General features: G+C 47.8%; 1 protein-coding gene across 1 annotated transcript in view; it reads left to right on the top strand.

Moving 5' to 3' along the window:
* The first annotated feature begins 2,935 nt into the window (after nucleotides 1-2,935).
* PDE11A (phosphodiesterase 11A) overlaps nucleotides 2,936-17,358 on the top strand; it is a 144,581-nt gene continuing 130,158 nt past the window's right edge. The window contains exon 1 of the mRNA XM_054209726.1: nucleotides 2,936-3,097. Within this exon, the coding sequence (XP_054065701.1) occupies nucleotides 2,936-3,097 (162 nt within the window). The remainder of the gene's footprint in view (nucleotides 3,098-17,358) is intronic.

The raw sequence follows: 17,358 nt of genomic DNA, 5'->3' as shown, positions 1-17,358 counted from the left end.
TTCTAACTAATTCAACTCTCTGCAATCAACGGCGTATTTTTCAGGCAGTGTCCACTTCTAGCAGATAAGGTCTGATGTTGGTAGTGAATACCAAGGGATGGTGTGCAGAGAGGCTCCTCCTTATATTTATTGCTGTAACAACCAAGGTCAGCTCACTTTGTTGTGTGCCCTGTTGGAGGGTTGGAAGCAGAAGAGCGTAGAGGGGTCGGTCGCACCTGTAGGGAGGAGCAGACAGGACAGGTGACCAAAACTGACCAACGGGGCATTCCATGCCATCGGCATCATGCTCAGTATAAAAGCTGAGTCAGCCCTCTTTCTTCAATGGCCCGTGTCCAAGGAGGACTCTGTCTGTTCATCTGCCTTTGATCCTGATCCGTGTGTTCCTGAATCCAGATCCCGAGTTCAGCTCCTCTCCATCGCTGAGTCCCATCTGGGACTTTCCCAGTGCCGGCTGGTGATGTGATCCTCATCCTGGGAGCTCGATGTATATATTTCATTATTTTCTTACTACCATTTTATTACTAATATTTCATTAAAGTAGTTTAGTTTCTTTTCAACTCATAAGTCTCTCTCTCTCTTTTCTCTCCTCTTCTCTGAAGGGAGACGCTCTCTCTTCTCCAAAGGGGAGAGAGGTAAAAGTGAGCATCTGTCATTCATTTTAGTGTCCAGCCCAGCCCAAACCACGACACCTCATAAGAAAATCCTACCAAAGCTTGAAATACCAAAAGGGGAGAATCTCTACCACGGCGGAGGTTTACTGCACGTGGTCTGGAGGCCCCCTCAATGCTACACCACGTGGACCTCACACCATCTAAAGGGACGGGAGACCCTCTATGCTATTCTCTTGTTAGCATTGCAAACAAATAGCATTGTAGGTGATCCTTCACAAAGGCTAAGTGCCATTCTTATTGGGACCATGACAGACCAACACCTCCTGGTGCAAAATGGGGTTAAACGAAGACATCAGGGGATCGGGCTGCACACATTCTTTCTATTATTTTCCACAAGAAAATTAAATATGCAGGAATCCCCCCTCTCTTTCACACGGGAAGATGTAGTTGTCAGGTTCGTATCAGCAGAGTTTCATGGAGGCAAGATCTGGCAATCTGGAGATTTGGAAGAGGCAGTGTTTCCAGTGTTGCGAGCACCGTGCAGCCCTGGCAGTGGCCTCAGAAGTGGCAGTTCTGTGGGGGATAAATGGTGTCCTGTTTTGTGAGTGTAATGTACAAGGTCAATAAGTATTTTTAGAGGAACATATCTCACAGAATCACAGAATCACAGAATGGTTTGGGTTGGAAGGGACCTTAAAGATCAACCAGTTCCAACCCCCCTGCCCTGGGCAGGGACACCTCCCACTAGACCAGGCTGCTCAAAGCTCCATCCAGCCTGGCCTTGAACACTTCCAGGGATGGGGCAGCCACAGCTTCCCTGGGCAACCTGTTCCAGTGCCTCACCACCCTTACCATAAAGAATTTCTTCCTGATATCCAATCTAAATCTCCCCTCTTTCAGTTTGATGCTGTTACCCCGTGTCCTATCACTACACTACCCGATAAAGAGTCCCTCCCCATCCTTCCTGTAGGAAGATATAGTGGTTGCGTTTGACTCCATGTAAAGGAACACTTGCAAAAATCCAGTAAGCTCCTTCCTTGCCCACCAGCGGGAAATCTTTAGCAAAAAGCAAGGTTACGACTCAACACACCAGGAGTTCTGTTTTAGGGCTGGAAGGCGACATCCCTTCCAGACCAAACAGTGTGTTCTATTTTTCACAACTCCCGACACCATTTTATCCCTGCACTGCAGAGTGGAGCCATGGAGGGGCTGCCAACGCCACTCAGGTTGAAACACAGGCATTTCGGCATGGGTAAGGTGCCTGCGGAGGGAGGGTGGTGCTGCCTGGGGCTCCATGACAGTGTTGTCTGTGTCCCCCCCGGCCGTTGGGGCCATTGGGGCCGTTGGGGCCGTTGGGGCCGTTGGGGCCGTTGGCAGAGCGTGCGATCCCCGCCGCCTCCCCAAGAAAAAAGGCCGCGACGCTTAATCCCGCCCCATGGGCCCGCGACGGACCAATTAGGAGAGAATGTGCCGCCTTGTCCTCTCCGCCATTGGTCGTCGCGTCAATGACACCTTCTCTTTGACGGGCCGAGCGCGGACCGGCGGCGGGTGGCAGCCGGTGCCCTGAAGGGGTTGCCGGCCAGTGCCCTGAAGGGGTCGCCGGCCAGCGGCGGGGCAGCCGGGTCTGTCGTGGTCTCACAGGGCCGAAAGGTGATCAACTCTCCTTCGTTCCCCAGCAGCCACGGGCCGGAGGGCAGCCTCGCAGGCACCTTCCCCTTCTGTCCAGGCCGTTGCCACGGGAAGTCCTGCTTATCATGTCAGTGTCCTGACAGCCACTGGAGGAGGAGTGGAATTCTACAGGTCTGGAAACATTCTAGGGAATTCGGGGAAATCCTGAGGTGCTGCTATGGTTTAGATCGGCCTTCTAGACAAAAGTATGTTGACCTTTTACCCTCGCCATCAAAGTAGCTCTAGAAGAGCAATCAAGGAACTTAAAGCTATCTTAACCTCCAAAGATAAGAATAACAAATTCTCTAATTCTGCACCTCTCAGAGATGCAGCAACAAAACCTCCCTGTGGTGCTTTTTCCTAATTGTAAATTGGGGTAACTTAAAAAAATTTAATTCATGACCATCAGCAACCAGATCATGTTGAGAAATTGTGCATTTTAAGTGAGTCTTACACAAATTTACCTTTATAATTAAGTCTAGGTCAAATTTTCATTACTTTGAGACACACTAATTTTTTTATTACCGTGCAAGACAGAAATTTTTTATAAAAATGTAGGAGATGATAAATGTGACCAACAACAGTGAACTTTTCTGTAATATTGTTCAAACTTCCTTTTTTTTTTTTTAGTTTTTTTGCATAGATCAAAATGGCTGATGTTGAAAAAGGCAAGAAGATCTTTATTCAGAAATGTTCTCAGTGCCATACAGTTGAGAAAGGTGGAAAGCACAAGACAGGACCAAATCTTTGGGGTTTATTTGGCCGCAGAACAGGACAAGCTGCAGGATTTTCTTACTCTGATGCAAACAAGAACAAAGGTAAAACTAAGGTGACATGGATGAGGTGCAGTGTTGGAGGGGACATGTATGAAAAAAACACTTTTTCTTTAGAGTTACAATAGAAAGCCTTACTCATAAGGAGTTATTCTCACAACGGTCTACTTTGCGTTACTGCTGATGAATCTGAACTATAGTTTCAGAAACAAAAATCCCTCAGTCCCTTTTTTCCCTAAATAAAGAAATTTTACCAATATTCGGCACACGAGGTCCAAAGGTACATGGCTTTCCCAGAACTTTATAGTATGAATGGGCAGATTTTCATTTCTATTTCTTAAGAGTGCTTCTAGATTTTGTTTGCTGGTCACTACCCTCTACTGGCATCGTGGTGTGCTGCAGTTGTTTTGCTCAGAACACTTGACTAAATACTGTCACCTACTACTAAGCTATGACTTGTGTTTTTCATACAGACAGTCTTGAAAAGCAGTGGTACATCTAAAAATGGAAAGTAATTCTGTGTGGGTTTCATTGTTTTTATTTATATTATTGGAACATAAATTATATTGTTTGGCTCAAGCTATTAATTACAAATAGAGTCCTGTTTTGTTTTGGGGGTTTTTTTTGTTTTGTTTTTTTTTCCAGTTACTAAAGTGCTTTAGAATTGGCTAACTTTTTATTTTTCTGTGATTTCTAGGAAATGTTTTGTGACATTCACTCTATAGTGGGACTTATTTCATACGAAACATCGTCAGCATATACTATTTTTTCTCATTAAAAATTTAGTGAACAAATCATACAGATGTTAGTACAAGTTTTTAAAAGAAAGCCAACAAAGTGGTATCTAAACCCACTTTTGATGATGGGAAGAGTCAACTCTGGAGGACAGAAGAGAAGCTTGAACATGTCATTATACGTATTTCAGTAGCCTTCAGTACAACAGTAGGCTTCCGTTGACAGAGACAGGTTTTAGAAGGGATGGAAGTAAACACTAATGTTTTTTCAACTTCTTTCAAGAGATTCCAGGGGCTGGCCGTTGACAACTCTTTTTCTAATGCCCGTCAGTGGAGCACAGTCTTGATGAATTTCATGTCAATCTGTAGATGCTAATTTTCAACAAAAAAGTTGGATCTTCCGGATACTGGAATTACAGAGATACTTAGTTTAAACATAGTAAGTAGTTGGATGTGAAACGGTGCAAAGAACTGCATTTCTCCATGATGCAAAAAGGATTTATATTTGATTAAAGTGACACAAAGACAATGTATACCTTGTGCATTTTATATTATGTATCATTTATGCTCACATTCCTCTTGGATTCTAGGTACATTATGTTCAGGAGCATCACACCTTTGATTTGAGAGTGTTGATATTTTCATAAATATATGATGTTGGGCTAGTCTTGTATTTTACTATGTTTTGTGTTTTTCAGGAGTTGTCTGGAATGAGAACACACTGATGGAGTATTTGGAAAACCCTAAGAAATACATTCCTGGTACAAAAATGATTTTTGCTGGAATTAAAAAGAAGAATGAAAGAGCTGATCTTATTGCATACTTGAAAAAAGCAACTTCATGAAACATTGCTGCAGCAGCTGTAATGTCAGTGAAAAAATGTTTCGAATTTTGACTAGCTCCTGTGTTAAGTTTTAGTATTTTGATGTTAATTATTCATTAGGGACTGACCTTAGCAAAATCAAACAAACATATGTTTTACAATGCTATGTCCTAATAAACAACATTGGGAGGTGAGCATTTTTTATATTGTGTTATATATTTCATAGACCTTTGTGGAGTGTACTATAGAAATACTGTTCCTTCCTATAAGGAGGGCCCAATTCTGCAACTAGTTATTCAAACACACACTGAAACTATTATTCAGTTGTGGCTATGTAAATAAGAAAGTGTCTGTAAGTATTAGGACTGACAACTAAATGAAGTTTTTTCTTTTGGAAAAAAAATCCTCGGCATTGTCACCTGTGAAGGAAATCACAATACGCAGTAAATAACAAAATATTCATTAAAAGAACACTATATAAGGATGATGGAAGCGGAATATCAAGAATATCAGATATTTTCAGGGGACAAGTAACCTTTCAGTAGTGACGTTGATTGACCTAAAAGAATCTTAAGGAGATACCTGAATACCCATGACCTTTTTGGCTTAAAAATATAACCCTAGTCATTGTATTGTTAGTGTTCCTTTGTGTATTAAAAAAGCATAATCATCTACTGGTCATTTTTCAAAACTGTGGATTTTTTTCTCCATTTGAGGCTAATATATTAAGGTATCCTTATCCTCTAACGTGTAGAATGAATGAGGGCTAACTAGCTCAAGCAAATGATAGTAGTAGGTATTTCCACCAACAGTAGAGGATTGATGAAGGTGATTAAAGTCCTCCTAAAACCTCCTCAAGAATCTCGAAGACTTCTTGAATTGTGATTTACAATTTAATTCTCTGTTTACACAGATGTAATGGATTAAAACATACTTCACTCAAGCAAGGTTTCCTTATGTCATGACAGAAGGGGAGCATTAGTACAAAACTAATTTGCTATAGCGCCTATTGCTAGGTACTCATTTTATCGGTATTGTTCTTTAACTGATTGTCTTACCGTGCTCCATAAAGCTGAACTGCTGTTTTTAAAGAATGGAATAAGTGAGAGTCGGGTGAAAAGTTCTGTGACACAACTGGATGAGTACCTGCTTTTTTTTGCTTTTGTGCTGTAGCTGTAAGATACTTCCCCCTTTCAGTTTAATAGTCAGGACCTCTTCTCTTGACTGTTTAGACAATTAAAGCACCTGCCTGAATGACAAAAATTTTCTCGAGTGCTTTTGTCAATTGCATTTTGACGAGTGCTATGCCACTGCCTTTCTGAAGAGAGAAACACACTATGCCTGAGAAATGCAAGTTTTATGCCCTTTTAGGGCATCTCTGTATGTTTGTACTGAGGGGACCAGGAGAGACTGGCTAAAGCCTGCCTTGCTCTCTGAGCTGGCACTGCGCATCCAAGCTGATAAAAGCTGCCTCACACCTAAGATGAATCAGATAGAAGCGGCCCATACCTCACTGCACCATACCTGTAGAATTACGAAGGCACCACGGTCCTGTGGAGCTGACAGAATCCATTTGCCTTTTTGGTCCTCCCACAAAAGGCTGCAACTAACCTTATCTCAGGCCCACACACGAAGCTGCAGCCCAGAGTACGGTGCGCTTGGTTTACTCACCCTGCAGACAGTTATAGTTTGATGTGTGCCAGAACACAGACAGACACAAGCTTTCTCCTAACATCCACTGATGTGCACACTGATGTTTCTGAGGCAGGTTTTACCACGACAGCATGTCAAAAGGCTTCTCAAGTTACAGAACAGACAAACCACCTGGATTATCTTTGTCATATTTTATCTCTAAAAAACAGGATTATAGTTTATACACAGATTTGGGGCTGCAAAGCTCTTTAAAATTAAGGCATTACAGTAAATTGTTCACTGTGTATTTTATGCAATGGTGACAACTGTGTTTTTACTTTCTGCAGTCTTGATGCTGCTATTTGAGAGATTGTCAATATACAGATTTTTGCTGTAATCAAAGCCCATGCATAAACCCCCCGGCAAATAAACTAAAGATGCCACAAGACTGGAGAAACGGGAAGACCTCATTTATACCCAAGCTTATTGAAATGTCAAATTGCTTTAAGTGTTTACATACAGAACTGCTACACAGTAACCATTTTGTTGTAAACAGTAGTGTGAGTTCTCAGACCAAACCTTACTAAAGTGAGATGGTAAAAATTATTTAGATACAATTATTTCAATTGTATGCAGATTGAGAGCCCAGGGCTCTTGCTTGAGAGCCCGAGTATGTGCCTGCCAGGCCTTCAGCAGCTTATGTGACTTCTCAGTGTACGCAGAGTGTTTGTGCCAGTGCTGCAAAACAGCAAATGCCACTGTAAAGGCCAGGCAGCAATTAGTGACTGCGGGCAAGCGGGCGCCCTTAGAGGGTGATGGTGACGCAAGTACCGGCAGCTGAGGAGGGTTCGGTGGCAGCACAGGCAGCGGCGGGTACAGATGTGCGTCGACAGCGTGGATGTCATGGGGTGCAAGGGTGGAACCTCGGCTGTGTCCTCCCGAGAGCAGGGGCCTCCACCGAGGATGTGGCAGCCGCTGGCGTGGGCTGAGGGGTTGTGCCTTCTGCCCTGCGTGAAACCCCTTTACTTCACAGCCCTGGCAGCATGTGGGCAGCGCGCTCAGAGAAACGCTGAAGAAATCAGTATTTCAGTCGCCCTTCCCCCACCGAGATATACCTGCCATTTCATATCCAAGGTACCTGCGTGGAAGGCGCTCTCGGCATCTTTAGAGGTGCGAGCAGCTCGGGGAGGGTGTCCTCCGACGTCCCCGCTTTCCGACCCCCGGCCTAGAACGCCGCTCCCCCCGCAGGCCCCTCGCCGCGGCTGCTGCAGCCGGGCGCTCCCCGGCGTGTCAGCGGCACGGTACGGCCGCCGGTGGCTGCTCCCTCCCCGCCGCTGACAACGGGCACAGCAGCCCGGGGCCGGGCGGGCTCCCCCCTCTGTCCCCCAAACGGCGGGGGCTGCATCCCCCGCCCCTCGTTGTCCGTGCGCCTGCGCGCCCCCCCCCCCCCGCCCGCCCCATCGCCGAGGGGGTGCCGTCGGCGGCGCGGTTTCTCAATGGAGAGCTGTCCTCCTGCGGCAGCCGCCCTGCGCAGCCGGGGGGAGCCGGGAAAGCAGAATGAAACCCCGCCGGGGGGGCAGGGGTACAGGCACGGAGCCCTTCCGCCACGGCGGCCCGGGGCCGGCGGCAGCGAGGGAGCTGCTGCTCAGCCTGCAACGGCGCAAGCATCGAGACCGGGCGGCGAAATCCTTTGTCTGTCGCTTCCTCGGCAGGCTCCGGGCTGCGGGAGCCACAGCACCTGCACGGAGCCTTCGTCACTCGCGACCGCTGCGGGAGACGCGGCAGCCCTTCGGGCATACACACAGCGATCCCCAACCCACCCCCCGGCTGGGACCCGCCGGCACGCGTCCCGAAATCGCTCCCTCTCCTTGCAGGCTCTGCCCGGACCCCCGCGCCGGGAGGGGATGCTGCAGGGACAGCGTCCCCGGGAGGTCGGAATCTCGTTTGGTTGAAGATTTGCCCGTGTGTTTTCCCGGCCACCCAAACTCCCATTCATGAATTTCGGAAGCCGCCTTCATTCAGTCTTTCTGAGCGCATGAAAGACGTTTTTCACGTGTTAAGATCCATGACTCCGTTTTTTCAATCGCTTATGCGTAAGGCATCGATTTAGCAATGAAACGTGCTCCACGTGCGCATAAAAATAACCCCGTCCCGGCTGCCTCGGTGGACGCGGTCGGTGTCCGTCTGGCAGCCGGTGCCGCAGGAGCGGACACCCAGCAGCGCCCTGGCGAGCCCGCTCCCGCCCAGCTGCCCGCGGCGCCCTGCGGGAGCCCGGTCCCGAGGGATAAGCGGCTTTCGGGCAGAAAGGCCTGGGCGGGTTGCGGGGGGAGGGCGGGAACCCGCTCTCTGCCCGTGAAACGCCGCACTGACGGTGCGCGGCGAGCAGAGCCAGGTCCCCCCACGGGAGAGGCGGCAGGCGCCTCAACTCGGGGATGCCAGAAACGGAATTCACTTGGTCCCTCTGAAAGGGCTCCGTTTTTCCGCCTGTCTCCTGAAGTACTGAAGCAGTGCAAATAACGCCGTAAATTGAACCTCTTTGAGGGGAGCGCTGGCGTTACCTCTCCCCGCCCCTCCCGCAGCCCGCGGCGGGGAGCCGCGGCCGGGTTTGCCCCTTCTCTTGCACACGCATCACAGACAAAAGGACCCTCCCTCTCCCCCCCGCACGCTCCCCGCGATGTTCCCGAATGAGGCGCCGGCCAGCGCTGAGCTCCCCATCGCCCGGGGTCTTCCCGCGGAGGGGACCGTGCGCGCCTCACCCCGCACGCCCGCCCTCACCCCGGCAGGGGCTGCGGCGGCGGGCGGCGGTGCCTCCCCCCGCAGCGGGGCTCGCCAGCCCTCCCTCCTCCCCGCCTGCCCCCCCCCGCTCGGCTCACGCGTCCTCCCCCCGCCCTCCCCTCCCTCCTCAGTGGTCCGCCGGCTGGGTTACGCAGCAGCCGCCGCCAGCACTGACAGCACTTGGCAGGAGGGGTTTGCCCGAGCGCACCCGGAGCACCTCCGGAGGCGCGGCGGCAGCGCCTGCCCGGCTCACCGCGGGAGCCGGCCCAGAGCCGGGGGACCGGGGCCAGAACCAGAGAAGGGCTGAGAGCGGGGGGAGGGGGGACAGAAAAATACCTAGAATAATACTAATAATACTACTACTAATAATAAAGAGTGCGGGGCAGGAAAAGCAGGTCGCAGGGGACGAGGAGAAGGCGCGCCCCCAAGGAGGGGCGCGGGCGAGGGGCAGAAGCAGACCCTCTGCGGGACTGCCGGCAGCCCCCCCCCGCGCCGCGGGGCGGCCGTCGGGGCGGCGGCAGCACGTGGCGGCGGCGGGGCATGGCCTGAGCCGTCCCCCGCCGCCGGCACCATGGCGGCCGCCGACGCCGGGCTCGACGTGGCGGCGGTGGAAAGTTTCCTCGAGAGGCACCCGGAGCTGGTGGAGAAGTGGCTGAAGAGGAAGAACTCGCTCCCTAAAGCGCCCGCCGCTGCCCCCGCCGGCCCGTCGGAGGAGCGGCGGAGCAGCGGCGGCCCCGGCGGCGGCTGGGGCAGCGCGGGCGGCCCCGGCGGTCCCGGTCCCGGCCCCGGCGGCGGGGGGCTGCAGCGGCGAGCATCGCAAAAGGAGCTGCGGAAGAGCTTCGCTCGCTCCAAGGCCATCCATGTCAACCTCACCTACGACGAGCATGTGCACGCCCGGGCGCAGGAGCCGCTGAGCAGCGTGCGGCGGCGGGCGCTGCTGCGGAAGGCCAGCTCCTTGCCCCCCACCACGGCCCACATCCTCAGCGCCCTGCTGGAGTCCCGCGTCAGCCTGCCCCAGTACCCCCCCACCGCCCTGGACTACAAGCGCTACCTCAAGGAGCACAACGAGCGCCAGTTCTTCCTGGAGCTGGTCAAGGACATCTCCAACGACCTGGACCTCACCAGCCTCAGCTACAAGATCCTCATCTTTGTCTGCCTCATGGTGGACGCCGACCGGGGCTCCCTCTTCCTCGTGGAGGGGGCCGCCGCCGGCAAGAAGAGCCTGGTCTCCAAGTTCTTCGACGTGCACGCCGGCACCCCGCTGCTGCCCTGCGGCTCCACCGAGAACAGCAACGAGGTGCAGGTGCCCTGGGGCAAGGGCATCATCGGCTACGTGGCGGAGCACGGAGAGACGGTCAACATCCCCGACGCCTACCAGGTAGGAGCCGGGCGGGCTCCCGGCACTCCGCTGCCCCCGGCTCCCCCACGGACCCCGCCTGCCGGGAAGCCCCGCCGCTCCCCAGCCCTGCCTCCCCCCGGGGTGTCCCGTCCGCCTCCCTGCCTCCCCCGGGGTGTCCCTGTCGAGGCGGCGGCGCCGGCACTGTCGAGGGTTGCGCGTAGCGGCCGCGGCTGCTCTCGGGGCAACTGTTGGCGAGGCGGGAGGGGAGTCCGGAGGGACTCCGGAGTGAAGCCGGGAGGGAAAGTCTCTCCTGGGTGGCTGAAGTGGCCATAAAATCGGTAGAGCGTGCGTTTTCAAAACGTATTTTGGAATCGGCTGAAGAAAAGTTTAAAAAAAATGCTCGCCACAGCCCCAGCGATAATATTCTTAAATCTCTGTCTCACTTAATTGTTCCCTGCCTGCCCCGCTGCTGAAATAATCTCGTTGCTTTCAAAAGAGCATACAGTTTCACCTCTGCATGTGCCCACTCAGCCCACAAGGCACACGTTTTCAGTCCTATTCCTAGGAGGGATATAACCGGTCCCGTTATTCTCCTGCAAGGACTTTCCCCACCTTTTACTTTTATAGAGGCTTCAGTGTGAATTGCGAAAATGTAGTCCTGACTTCAAGGCAAAAATTCCCTTTGACTTCAGCAGGGACAGTGTACCTTCGCTTCTGTGTGTTAATGCTAAACAGTGCGTTCAGTTTACCGGCTTGAAATTTACCCCTTCTCAGTCCTAGGGGCTATTTCTAGTGTTTATTAGCGTGAGACACTATCATCAATTTGAGGTTCTTGAGAAAATTAACAACCACAGAGCGACAGATTTTTTTACATCAGGATCTTGGAAAGCTATAGAAAGGTGGGAGATGTATGTCTTTAAGAATTTCAGTAATAACCATTGCCCAATATCTAATTTTGCTCTACAGTAATAACAAAAATAATAAACATTAAAAAACTGATTATGCTTTATAGCAAACCATGCAAGGAAGGAACTTGAAAAATAAGGTTGAGTTATTTTTGCTTGAAATACAGAAGAGCCAGGGTAACTGTATTTTGGGCTGAATATTTATTTATTTGTCAAACAGTGAAAAATACTGATCACAAATCCAGGCTGACAGAGGTTCCCAGCCCCCAAAGTTCAAAGGCAATAGTAAAAATGCTGTATTATTCAGACTAAAATGATTGAGTGTTTGATCACCTTTGAAAAAATCTTAAGCTTTCTTTCTTCCTTTGTTTTTCCTTTTCTCCATTATACACTTTCTCTTACCATCTGATTTTTTTTATTACTTTCACTTCTAAAACTGTACTCTTCACAAAATATTTGTTGCTGGGGGTCAAGCAGAAGATGTTCTCAATAGTCTGAAGTGGCTAAACAGATTAAGGATATCTGAGTTTGACTGGGAAGGAGCTCAATTTCTCCTTTTAACTCTGAATACCTCCAGCCACCTTTTCTTGGAGGGGAGAACACCACTGGAAGGGCAGAATGTTCTCTATTCCTAGAGGGCTGGATTATTTTTTCTTCAGTGTTTGTTCACTTTGTGCCCACTTGCCTATGAAAAAGTCCAGCTACTTTGAACAGTTTATTGTCTGTTTAATTCACAGGGAAAAGTGAAAAACAATCCATCCAGTTGCCACTCCCGGTACTATTTATATGATACTTTTGTCTGGCTCCCATTCAAAATCGATTAAAATATTATAAATAATAAAATTCATTCTATATTTAAGCCGTAAGTGCATTAGTTGCAGGGAGAGTTCTAAGCCAAGTTCATCCTGTAATTACACCAATTGCAACTTCCCTACTTTCAGTGGAGTTACTTCTGATTAGTGCAAAAGAAACTTTAGACCTTGCAACTTTAATTAAAGTTTTGCTTGATAATAAAATGTTTCTGAGTTAGTAAAGTTTATTTTCTCTTACCTGACATGTATATATCCATTGTGCGTCATTAAAAGGAGACCTTTCTAATTTAATAGTATAAAGAGGCCTATGGAAGCCCAAGTACCTGTGCGTAAAGAAGTGACAGCTGTTCCATTTCAGATCATTGTAGTGCTCACAATAGAGCATTTTAAAAATTAATAAATGTGATGATATGATTTTTGTCAGCATTGCCACTGATGATGGAAGCATTTAATCAACCGTCAGGTAAGAAACAACAGCACCAGGAAACTTTGTCAGGCTGACAGATGGAATTGGGGAAAAAAAAAGGGTGACAGCACAGCACCATTTTGTCCATCGAAGAGAGTGTTTACATTGATGCTACCCATTTGCTAAGAAAAGGCCTTTTATTATATTAGGTCAGATGAACACCTCTAGATTAATTTAAAGGTTTTTTGCTTGTTTTTTAAATTAACAAACTTGTTTAAAAAGAGGTAAAGATACTTCTGTATCATTGGTTAGCTAGTTTACAGACTTGGGAAATGTGTTTTATTATCATCGAACCGTCTTTATTTTCTCAGACCCTGATCAAATATCAGTTAGAATTCTACCATCAACTACAAATTGGGTTGCCTGCTGGTATCGTCAGCTACTACTGACATTAATGGGACTTCTGTGCGGCGATCAACACTACATTTAAATCCTGTCATGTCCTGTAATGGGCTTCACGTGGGCAGTCCCCTGTGCCCGTACACAGACTGCTTGGTTTAGGAAATACTTGTTAACTGACTTGCAGTGTCATTTTCACAGATAGTGTAAGATTTCAATTAACACATTTATTTTTCTAAAGAGAAAAAATATTAAAAAATAAAATCATGTAATAGGCTGGGGCTTTTCCATGATCCAGGTAATTATTACTGTCATTGAGTCTGACTTTGAAAAACTGCTTGTGTAAACAGTCTTGCTTAATTCAATAGCATACTAAGATATAAGGTCTGGAATTAATATTATGTATTGAGGACTGTATAACAATCACTTCTTTTAATACTAAACAATAACTATGTAACATCTCACAGTAATTTGATTTATGAAGTTCGGCAGTGGCTGAACAAACTTCTTGGAAGTTCACAGCATCAGAGAATTTGACAAATCCTTAGTTTAAGCAAAGTTTAGGTGAATGTTATATGACTGATTCAAAAGTTCCACAATTTCATTCATGACATTAGAATATTTATTTATTACATTGCCGAGTCATGTGATGAAAGTGAGTTTATAATTATAACAGTTTGTAAAATATATGATCCAATCTGTAAGAGTTAGTGCTCTTATAGAGCGCACAGAAGATTTGAGAACAGGAAAGGAGATAGAGACTTTGTCTGTGTTTCGGAGCGAGTCTAAAACTCTTTCTCCTGGAAGTTACCCAGTTGACTTGTAAATCGAACTCCTAGTCAGTTTAAATTTTAAAATAAGGCCTTAGATCTTCCCCTGTGTTATTTTTGGGGAGCATTTCTGACTCCTTATGTGAATAATGGACTCTGTCTCAAGCACACTTGTTGGAAGAATCCAGTCATACTGGCAAGGAAATTTGGGACCTAAATGTCTTTTGAGGCTCCTTTTAACAGAGCACAGATGTGGCTTTTGCAGTCATATATGAAGACTATTAAGCATATTTTAAGTACACAGGCAGAGAGGCTATTAAACCTTTATCTGCAGTCCTTATGAGTTGTTTAAAAATTTAAGTTCTTTTCCTATTTAAAGCTATGGATATTTTCATATCATCCCTTCTTCTCACAGGCCTTCTATGATGTTTAGCTGAAATTAACGATGATTTAAATTTTGTCCCATCTTTTAGAGCAGTATTTAAATAACAAAAATTTTACATCACAAGTAGTGTTTGGTTATCGTTATACCTTTAGCTATGCAAAAGTTGGGAGATAGTTTAATAGCATCCCAAGTCCTTCTAACTAGTGAAAAAAAATCTTACTCTTTAGAAAGTAAGCATACATCAGAAAGTGGTGAAAAATATGTTCTGCCATTTGCCAGTGTCAGCTGAAAAAAGTTTCTGTACACCTTATGTTAAATTTGGAATTTAAAACGTAGCTTTAAAAGACAGAAAAAAAAATGGCGTACCAGATGGATGTTCTAATGAAGTGAAGAGCAAAGAGAGGAAAAATTTCAAACAGGGTCATGCCAAGACATGGGCTTTTGTAAGTTGGAGAAAGTGCATACAAGATGAGCAGAAATGATTTTTCAGTACAGCTCAAGTCTTTAAAAAAAATTTAACCATGTTACTGGAACTAAAATCAAGCAAAACAAAAGACAAATCAAGCTGTCTTTGTTCTGGACTCTCCTGTTACCTCTTTCAAGTTTAGGCCAAGTGTAGTACAGCTAATGCATACACAACCCTTTACAGTAAATTTTAAATATCCTTAAACAGCTAGGTACAGGCATTGATTTGGTCTTTTTTCAGGCCCTCTGGGCACTCTTTGTCCCCTGCCGTGTCAGGGCAGGACAGCATTACAAAGTTATCACTCGTGGGTTCAAACCTTTCAGCCTGGGAGTGCCCATCTGGGACAGGTTGTTGGTGTAGAAGGTCACCAACAGACGGGAGCCACATTTCATTACACAGGGTAGCTGTTTGTTACCATCAATATTAACTGTGCGTCTCTTTCAATATTAAAGAGCAGTTAAAGCATTAAAACCCTGGGTCCTGGGAGGTTCAGTTCTGCAAATGGGAAGCACTTAGGCACTGTTTTATTCAGCAGCACTTGAGCAGCGAGCACCAACAGCGGCTGTATTCATTTCAGTGATGACTCTTAACAAGGACAGAGGTTGCTCTTTAGAGAGCAGAGAGCAGGAAACCTGCCAAGCAGAATAAACAAGGATTTTTTAAAATTCCATGTAATACAGAAAAAATGAGTTAAAATAATTTTTGCTGTGCATTGAACATGACTAGGAAGCACCACAGGGAATGCAGGAGATAATTGCAACAGTAAAGAACTAAACTGGTCTAATGTGCTTTCCGCAAAAGGACACCCCAGCACATCACGCAAAATTTAGGAAAACTTTACTTTAAATTCTAAGTATGAGCCAGTGAATTGGTGAAGGGATGTGGTAATTATCCCTGAAACTGCAGCCCAGTGAAGGTGAACACATCCTTCATGTCACAGCGGCGGTGGCCTGGGAGAGAGGGATCTCCCCACAGAAGGCAGCACCCTCCTGCTTCTCCACAGTGGAGAGCCCTCTGAGCAGCAGCTTAGGAGGTCTCCTCACCTCCTATCATTTCCCTTGCTCCATAAGTCTTCTCAGGGACCAGTTTCTGACTGATGTGTAAAATGTCCTGAGGCCTTCCTGGGTCACACCACCACCACTCTTACCTTGGAGATGTCTGCTGGGGGCAGTAGCTCTGGGTAGATGCCAAGGCTGTGTAGAAGGGCACATGTCCAAAGCCACCTGAGGGCTGACATACAGTTTCGTGTTTCCATGCTGTTGCTCAGGCGGATCCAGTTGGCGGCTGGTCACAAGTGGTGACCCAGGGCTCAGTACTGGGGATGGTTTTCTTTAATATCTTTATCAATGATCTGGACAAGGGGATTGAGTACGCCCTGAGGAAATTTGCAGATGACACCAAGTTGGGTAGGAGTATTGATGTGCTTGAGGGTATGATGGCTGTACAGAGGGATCTGGGCAGGCTGGATTGATGGGCTGAGGCCAATGGTATGAGGTTCAACAAGGCCAAGCGCCGGATCCTGCACTTGGGTCCCATGCAGTGCTACAAGCTTGAGGAAGAGCGGCTGGAAAGGTGCCTGGCAGAAAAGGACCTGGCCGTGTTGGTCAACAGCTGGATGAATATGAGCACTGTGCCCAGGTGGTGAAGAAGGCCAACAGCATCCTGGTCTGTATCAGGAATAGTGTGGCCAGCAGGACCAGGGAAGCGATTGTACCTCTGTACTCAGCACTGGTGAGGCCCTACCTTGAATATTGTGTTCAGTTTTGGGCCCCTCACTACAAGAAAGACATTGAGGTGCTGGAGCAGGTCCAGAGAAGGTCAGTGAAGCTGGTGAAGGGTCTAGAGAACAAGTCCTATGAGAAGCGGCTGAGGGAGCTGGGGTTGTTCGGCCTGGAGAAAAGGAGACTGAGGGGAGACCTTCTCGCTCTCTACAACTGTCTGAAAGGAGGGTGTAGAGAGGTGGGGGTCAGTCTCTTTTTCCAAGTAACACATGAAAGGACAAGAGGAAATGGCCTCAAGTTGTGCCAGGGGAGGTTTAGATTGGATATTATGAAAAATTTATTCACTGAAAGGGTTATCAAGCATTGGAGCAGGCTGCCCAGAGAAGTGGTGGAATCGTCATCCCAGGGGTATTTAAAAGATGGGTAGATGTGGTGCTGAGCGACACGGTTTAGTGGTAACTTGGCAGTGTTAGGTTAACAGTTGGACTTGATGATCTTAAAGGTCTCTTCCAACCAAAACAATTCTATGATTCGATTCTGTGATCACCAGGACAGACAGGGCTGCACAGCACAGTGCACGCAGCTGGTGACAGCTCTTAGGTATCGTGAGGGAAGACACCTTCCTCTCCATGCTTGTGTGGGGCAGACGAGGTTATCTCACTAACCAGGTGGGCAGTGGCCCATCCTCCAGGGTTGCTCAGCCATTACTCCATGGATGCACAGCACCTGCTTGCTGCCCCAGGTGTGCCAGCAGTGGCTACCTCGTGGGTTTGAGATGAACAGCAGGTGGGCTAGTGGCGGTGGGGTGCAGGGTGCCCAGGTGGGGCTTGTTTGCTGCAAGTCCCTATGCTGGGAACAGTGGGTTGGCAAAGGTCGGGTGGGGGGGAAGGAGTCTGCCCATACCCATGTGTAATGAGTTTTCTCTAACTCCCACTGAGGCTGTTGGGTAATTATCAGCCAATTAGTGGGGCTCGCACACTCAAAATCAGCACTGAAGGATGTTGCAGTGCCTTGCTTCAGTGGTGGTGTGAGGGGGTGCTGAGAGTGGGTATATGTTCCCAGGCAAACACGAGCATGGAGGACTTCAGGGCATTAACAGGTTAGTAATTTTGGGGGGTATTTTTAATAATAATAAAATC

Source organism: Rissa tridactyla, chromosome 7, assembly GCF_028500815.1.
Source record: "Rissa tridactyla isolate bRisTri1 chromosome 7, bRisTri1.patW.cur.20221130, whole genome shotgun sequence".
Taxonomy (NCBI): Eukaryota; Metazoa; Chordata; class Aves; order Charadriiformes; family Laridae; genus Rissa; species Rissa tridactyla.
Note: the sequence above shows the minus strand (reverse complement) of the source record. Positions and strands in the feature narration are given on the sequence as shown.